The 8,602-nt window shown below is 30.1% G+C and overlaps 1 protein-coding gene across 2 annotated transcripts; it reads right to left on the bottom strand.

Annotated features, from left to right (window-relative positions):
- Positions 1-5,715: 5,715 nt before the first annotated feature.
- On the bottom strand, positions 5,716-7,661 carry LOC132943811 (small ribosomal subunit protein eS28). 2 transcript variants are annotated; one of them, XM_061012927.1, is made up of 3 exons: positions 7,502-7,661; positions 7,182-7,402; positions 5,716-5,865 (listed from the first exon to the last, which is right to left on the bottom strand). In XM_061012927.1, the coding sequence occupies exon 2, from the start codon at positions 7,390-7,392 to the stop codon at positions 7,195-7,197; it is 198 nt and encodes a 65-aa protein (XP_060868910.1). In that variant the 5' UTR covers positions 7,393-7,402; positions 7,502-7,661; the 3' UTR covers positions 5,716-5,865; positions 7,182-7,194. The 2 variants fall into 2 exon arrangements, with proteins under 2 accessions (XP_060868910.1, XP_060868909.1); XM_061012926.1 differs by having other exon boundaries at positions 7,186-7,402.
- Between the last annotated feature and the right edge of the window lie 941 nt (positions 7,662-8,602).

Here is an 8,602-nt window from a genome sequence, read left to right as displayed (position 1 = left end):
TATACAAGAAGATCTGATAAGTAGTTCCAGAGTTTAGTCTGTGTATTTATATAGTTAGATATATTATATATATATATAAATTAATGTTTGTGGGTAGATTAGACCTCTGGGAAGAAAATAGGTTAATTTACAGAGGGTTAAATTTGTTTTTTTTTTCATCGGATTTTAGTACGCTTAGGTTAGAATAGGATTTTGTATAAATTGATTATATTAATCCACTGTAGGTGGAATTAAGTAAAAACGACAAATTTGGTATAACTGATAATTTAGAGTTAAATCATACACTTACGTACAAACAGCACGGAGTCCGTGATCTACCCATCTATACCCTAGGCAATCCTACCTTATAATGTACTGCTATACTGTAAAATGCAATATAAAATTGATAAAAATCAATAAAAAAATACAATAAAAAATTAATAAAAAAAATGATGAAAAATTGAAAAAAATAATAAAAATGCAATAAACAATTGAAAAAAATTGATAAAAATGTTATAAAAACTGAAAAAAATCAATAATTATCAAGAAAAATGTTATAAAAATCAATAAAAAAATGCGATAAAAAATTGATAAAAAATCAATAAAAATTTATAAAAATGTTATACTATAAAAGAACTCACAGTCAAAATATCGTTTTAATAAATTTTAAACTTTAGTTTTGGATTGATGCCACCAGTCAACATTTCTTCTTGCATCTCTCTCGTCTTCTCAACTCGTTTTCATCTCACAGATGCACTCGAGCTCACCACGTGGCGGTATCAGTGTACCTACCAACCTATTTATTTGCAACAGCAACAGCAGCATAACGTCCTTCCGAACTTGAGGAGCCGCCTCCCCATTGCCGATAAGAACGACCTACGAAACCAAATCCCAATGGGGGTGGTCCACCTTTTTCCCCCCCTCCCCTTATAACCGCCACTGTTACGAAGTAGTTAATTTTCCTAGACCAATCCATGGGTCATATACAAAAATGTTCTTAATTTTTTGAATTTGTCAACCCTTATTGAAAGGCGTTCACTTTTACTTTCAAAATTCTTAAGCAACTTAATATTGGGTTCTAATGATTGCTCCGAACTCCTTGCCCTAATCAAATTCAAAATAAATCCATTTAATACCCGAGATCCTAAACCATTTTACCAAATCCATTCCAGTAGAAACTATATCCTGAACAGCCCTGCCAACCTTTTAATAACGGCGGGTAATAAATTTGTTTTCGACTATAATTAGCAGTCCTTGAGCTCAATATACTATTTAATTCATAAATTAAGATCAAAATCTTTTCTTTACCTACTATAAATATGTGTAAAATAATTTTGTAATTATTATACACTACCATATTGTAATTTTGTAATAGGACTTATTGTCCGTATATTTGAAAATAAATAAATAAAGTGTTCTATACATATAGGTAGGTACACCGTACATCAATCTTTATATATAAAAGACGAAAAATGTTTGTACCTTTCTACCTAGCTATCAGCTGTCCTTAATGCGTTCCTAAACCGCTCATCCGATTGCGATGAAATTTAGTAGAGATAGATTAGACCTTGGCGAAGAAGATAGGCTACATTTTGTCTCGAAAAAGGTAAATAAGAGGTCCTCAATGGGAGGTTTTCAAACAGGAATTTTGAGATTTCCTATAGAAGTCTTGAGTTCGAACCATGGTTTCAGTGGACAAATTTTTTGAATTGTTTTTTTCTTATTTTTCTTCTTTATCTATACATACGAATGTTTGGTTTTTTTTATCCATCGGATTTTATTATTTTAATACGGTTAGGTTAGGTTAGGTTAGGATCTTGTATTAATTCGCTCAATTCGCTGTAGGTTAAATTAAGTAAAAACGAAAAACTTGTTGTATAACTTGTATACTTTAGTCTGCTAGTAGTTAATTTAACAACTTAGTTGTTATAATTTTTGTTATCGTAATACGAATGTTAATATCAAAATACATACTTTGAAATAATATATTTGGCGTGGATACACTCTCCCATCTATAACTCTGCCAATATTAAATAAAAATGTATTAACATATTTTATTAAAAATAGTAATTATATTAGTAGTTATATTACAAATGCACGTCTTGTTCCTCCATAATAAGTATAGAGCGGGTTTTGAGGGGGGGGGGCTAATTGTATATTCGGGAGGGCTTAGCCCCCAGGTCAACCTATAGCTACTGTATTATAGCGATCGACTATTCGAATATAATATCTAGATTCTAGGTAAGTACACATGATGAAACGGTGTTGTACATACAATGTACATCACCGTGCATATAAATAATATTTCGGTAGGTACTGCATAAATTATTATAAACGCACGTGTGACCCCCATGATAACTTTTTATAACAAACCTTTCGCCGGTGAGATGACCGAGCAATGATTGCCAACAACACAATTATGTTATACAAATATCACGTAGAGTTGAACGTCACTACCCCATCGTGATATCCTTTGTTTGGTGCGCATACAACTCTCGACCACCCTCGCTGATCACAAAAGAAGCTTTCGCTTCCATAATAAAAATATATAAATCACAAATTCCATCGTAAGGAAAGCCGTTCACCTTGTATAATCAAGAATATAATTTTTCTTTATTTATGTACATTTAATATAGGTACCTACATCACTTGTTTATTGTTAATATCGGTAGTTTATCATGGCTATTTCTTAAAGATTTTTAACGTCAAGGTTTATGATGATATTATAATAATGAAACACACTATTACTGGTGACTGGTGTATTGCACCAGTAAATAGATTAGTTGTGTCGGAGCTATTAAAAGTTTAAATTTAATTTATGACACGTTTTAATTAAGAAAAAGTTCTAAAGACAGTGTTAATGAACACCATAGTAGGTTAGCCCGTCTCGAGACAACCTGCCATACCAGTACACGCCTTGAGGTAGATGTTTCCGAAATTAAAACCAGTAATCACTGTAGATTATAGGTATTCAATATTCATGTAGGTATAGAATACAATTTTAATATATGCCTAATTTTATTTATAGGAATTGATTTATCAAGTTTTCATTAAATAAACATAATTTTTTCCTATAGAATATGAATCTTATTCAAAATGTAAGAACAGTTGTCCATCATAAAAAAAGTTTAATTTTAAAATATAGGATTAAGTGGGGTAAATGAAAATGGGGGTAATCGGAAACGATGGGTGGTGATAACTGATAACATAATTACAGACAACAGACATAGAGTATACCAAGGACGTACCCAAGGGGAGGATTTTCGGGTCTGGAGTCTGGATCTCCCCCATTGATTGACAGAATTTAAAATTCTGAAGGTGCAAACCACTGATTGTATACTTTTTACATGTAAAAAAAATGTAGACCCCCCTTTGAAAAATACTTGGGTACGCCCCTGCGGCCTGCAGCATACTTACTATTTTATTAACTAAATTCAGTAGGTAAGTCTCAGAGCCAAAAGAAGTGGCAATATGCACCGACGTTGGGTGATTGGCATAATATGGTGCGATGCATATTAACGAACTACGCACACCTAACCATTCTACCTCTATGGTGTACCCGCCTAGAAATAATATTATGGTAGTAACACGTCATGGGTTACTGCCTACTGGTAGTTTTCCAAATGTACCAATTTTTAAACTATTTTCGAACTATTAGAAACAAAAAAAGTGCGTAGAGGAAAAACTATATTTGAATGAAAAAAAAATGGGCAAGTACGCTCTGTCGCTATACATTGGGTGTCTAGAGTCACTGTAATGGATGTGTTAAATTTGAAATTTATCATATAAAATCATTGTATACGAAAAACGATACTGAGCGCAGAAGGTCTATCAGCCTATAATATTACTAAGTATATTTGATGATGTTATTGTGATTAAAGTAATTTATTTTACTATTAGGAACTAGTACTAGGTACAGTAGGTTAAAATAATTTTCCCCGAAAAATTGCATTTAAAAATGTCATTGACCATTGTGTGTAGGTATAAAATATAATAATATACGTAAAAAAGTTTCAAGTAATTAAGTGTTTAAAATTTAAATATCTAATTTTGTTCAAATTTGAACTTAAAATGTCTATAAAAAATAATTGTTCATTTATTTTTTAAATTGTTTGGTTACAGTATCAACTACATACGTGGAACCTTGTTTTACATTTTCAATTCTTAAATATACAAATTGAACATCATAATACATTTTTAACTACAAAATAACATATACATTTTCAATTTGATAAATGTTGTCAACATTTTAACATTAAATGCTTATATTAATCTAGAATTAATCTAACGTCCCGTATACACCAACTAAATGTACTTACCCACCAGAAAAGATACTGAAGTTGAAATCGAAGAATTATTTCGACTATTTATCGTGTACAGAAGAAACAGAAATAAAAAAAAACACAGACCATTGATATCAATACAATCATCGCTCCATTTAGAATCACTTACCAGTTGGTTTATGTCATCCGTTTTTATCAGTGCCAAAATGATTACATTAAGCAGGGCCGCAGGGATCACTATAAAATACCAGTCGCCAAATTTTGTTCTTGGAGATAGGAAAAATTTACTCCAAACCCCCTTAAAAATAAACCTTAGGATCACCCCTGTACTACATGTATTACTATTTACAAATAAAAACCCCCATATTTTAAGGTGGGTGCAGGTAGGTACCCAAAAAGTTTACCGCAGTGATTTAAAAAACGTTTGGCGCCACAAAGTAATAATATACGGCAAGAGATGCATATTCATACATTCATGTGATATAAAATCAATGCTAATGATAAATATTCTCAAATCCCCCAGACGTCATTCCTACAGATAACATAATAACAAATTTGTTTGTTTTTATTTATCCTAAAAATGTTTTATCATATTTTGATGGGGCAAATGTAAATGAAAATTATTTTAAAGAATAGTTAGTACATTAAACTTTCTATTGTCATTACTCATTACTGAAAGTGTTCTAATTAGGTCATAATGCAGAAATCGCCAACAATTGTGATGACAACTACTAATGATTGTATAAAATATGGGAATTCAAAAATATTGTTTCCAATCACCCTAGTTGAACTTAATTAAAGTTGAACAGTTTTAAACTTGGCAAAAAAAAATTATTCTTATGTTACACCCAATTAATTCAAACTTAAGTATTCACTGTTCCAGGGACAAATCCAGAGTGATGATCTAGCCAATTATTTGAATGTATGACACACAAATATTAATCACCATGTACATTTTTCATATCCAACACATGTGCTTGTTGTTTTATTATTATTTAGAAATAGAGTAATATATGTATAATAAAAATCAAAATGAATAAATTTAAGTACCACAACAATTTTAAAAATACCTAGGATCCAAGTCAAAATAGATTGATACAACTTGTAAATAACAATTTCCAATCAAGCATATTCAGCCATCAAAATTAGATATATTAAGGTGGTATTGTTTAATTTTTCTTTATATCAAAATCAACTTCTAAATGCATTAATATAGATTTTAATATAATTACTTTACTATTTTTAATTTTTGTAATTACTTGTATAATTATGTATGTTTGGTTCTAGCTCTGGGGAGGTAGGGTCTGTTACCAATTGAATCCATCCCAAACTATTCAAATTTGAACTTAAATTTCTTTAAGATCAAGACATTTGTAAGTTCTAACCCTTAATTTCTTTATATTTAAGATTAATAAATAATAATATTTTTATATCAAATAATAATAATAATGCCTTTCTATTGTTTGTAGTATACACTTTATTAATAATGCAGTTTACATTATAAGAATGGTGAACAATTCATGTAGACGTACACTCAGAACAGCAACAACAGCAACAGCAACAGTATCCACCAGCAAGAACAATTCAACAGAATTGGATACATCTGGAAATAAAAATCAATTGTTAAATAAATCTAAATAAATTTTAACAATAATTTAAATGTTAATTAACGCAAAAATGTACTTATGTATATTGTATATACTGATGTATATGTAAAACTCTATATAAAAGCACTAAGGAAACAACTAACTAGCAACAAAATTGCTTTATTCAAGATTTAAAAGTAATGAAATATAATTGTTTAATTAAATAGTACCATAAAAGCTAATGACACTGCGGCCAGTTTTAAATACATACCTACTTATTATTGTTTGTTCAAAACAATTTGTAGGCATTAATATTCAGTAGCCAATTAAATAATCCAAACCAATTGTTGAGTTTTGATATTATAATTGTTTTTCAATAAAATACGGAATAGAATACAAACTTTAAAATTACATGTAAGAATAATTAAACTCAAAATGTTTTCCGATTTAATTATTTAAATTTTTAAGTAAAAGTATTTAAAATATAATATCCAGATTAGTATCAGTATTAGTTTAAACTTTAAATCACTAAGTATCTATAACATTATTTATCTTGGCTATTTTGTATATTTTTATTTTTTTATTCGTTCCTATAAACTATATTAAGCTAATTATTAATACTGTGGAAATAATACAAAAAATTGAAGAAATATTCAATCATTTTAGAAATATACTTTTATAATTTATACATTAAATAATTATTTTAATCGTAGGTACTTGGTAAATAGGTATCACACATGTATTTTAGATATGACCTTTTGTTTAGTGTGATTTTATGAAGTCACTTGTGTTTTGCAACTTATATTGAAACACGGGAACAATTTTATGACAACATTTTATAGACTACCAAAATTGTTCTTTATTGAAGTTTTTTTAGTTATATAGTCCTTAAATATTCAAATTTAAGCTTTTTTAAATAACCAGTTATCATAGAGAAAAAATTCAGTTAAATAAATTACCTAGTAGGTGTCTACTTATTATATTTTTTGTAGGGGGAGGAAACGGTTAGTTGAAACAGGTTTGTATGTGTGGCAAGGATTTGTAGCTAAAAATCCCAGGAGCTAACAACACCGGCTGATACGTACACTCTGAGCATTTCCGCAGATAAATGTAGACCGTGCCACCATTATATAATTTAATTAAGTAGTTATTAAATATTGTAGGTACGGTATGTGGCTACTGAAGGACCGCAAACGTTTTTTAATGAAACTGCAACGTAGTGTGTAAATAGTATGCATTGAATAACACGACCATATTTAGTATGATCACTTAAACTTTAAAGTCCTAACACGGTACCCCACTAAAATTACAAAAACCGTACATGAACCTATACCTACAGGATAATCCTATCGAAGTCTTCTAGCTTCTCTCTCAGACTCGAGCAGCGTGAGAATGTCACCCTCGCGCACGGGTCCTTTGACGTTCCTGATGATCTGACGGTTTTGTTCGCCGATGAATTCAACTTTGACTTGGGTACATTGGCCCTGGGAACCGGTACGGCCCAAGACCTTCAATACGCGAGATAACACTACTGGTTTGTCCATGGTTCCTGTCCTAGAAGTGTTTTATACATTATTTTTTTTTTTCAATAACCATACATTTTTATTCAACACTTAATCACTTGGCATTCAGATTTAAATCAAACGTACTTACTTGTGTTAGGTTGCAGACACAAAAACGCGAATGAAGAATTCGAGTAAAACCCGCAAGCCGAAATCTTTTACTTACAAGATTCAGGAACGTGGGCAAGACTGAAAAAGAGCGTGGCGTCCGAAAACGTAATCACAAAATGTTAGGCTATACCGCTATGGTACAAGCACAAAATGTCCAACCAACTTACCAACCAAACTCTTTACTCCATGAAAAAAATTATAATGCAACAGTTTATTGATTTGAAACAAAATAATAACATAATAATAATATTATAATAATTATTAACATATTATTATAATAGCGTATAATAATTATTAACAAAATAATTTATAATATTATGTTTACCCATAGACATAATATTAATAATTATGTGTTTACCACAGAATAATTTAACAACTATGCTTTAACCCGCGTAGTAAAATATACACAATACTATGCACATTATAAATGCGAAATCGTACAAGCCAATAAAATCTAAAGAGGGTCGTGGTTCAAAATAATGCATATATTTTCTAAAAAACATGAATAATTCCTATGCTAAGCGGGTTAAAGTAGCAACCCTAGCGTACGCTGTAGACCGTTTAATTGTGCCACTCATTTTGCCATTTCGGTACGTTTTTTTCACGAGGGCTGCAGTACGAGTTTGGTCTCCCTCTTATTCTAGTCTTCATGATTCAAATACTATAGTATTTATAACGCAGCTGTAGCTATATTATCTATATTCAGATTTAACTTAGTCCGTGGATTAAACTAAATTCTCTATTTGTCTGGGATGGTGGTAGATACTAAAAAAATATATTTCAGGTCGTTTGTAAATTGTTTAGTATAATAGAAACCATTTATTTGGTCAGGTAGAAACCTTATCATATTATTAAATTATTTAATTTTTATTTTTAAACTACCTAATATAATGTTATGACTTATGATCTAAGGGGGAAACTAGAAAAACGGTTTATTACTTACATACAATATAAAAGAATATGTTAAGTACTATTATTTCCATAACTTTATCATCTATGAGAAGGATTATAGCATAGACATAATAGTATTAAAGATGTGTGGAGATCAGCATTTAGAATTAAAATGAACTAAGCAGTTAGC

Source organism: Metopolophium dirhodum, chromosome 4 (genome assembly GCF_019925205.1).
Source record: "Metopolophium dirhodum isolate CAU chromosome 4, ASM1992520v1, whole genome shotgun sequence".
In the NCBI taxonomy this organism is placed as follows: Eukaryota; Metazoa; Arthropoda; class Insecta; order Hemiptera; family Aphididae; genus Metopolophium; species Metopolophium dirhodum.
Note: the sequence above shows the minus strand (reverse complement) of the source record. Positions and strands in the feature narration are given on the sequence as shown.

Excerpts from the sequence above, each read along its gene's own strand:
- LOC132943811 (XM_061012927.1), bottom strand. The coding sequence starts at position 7,392 with ATGGACAAACCAGTAGTGTTATCTCGCGTATTGAAGGTCTTGGGCCGT.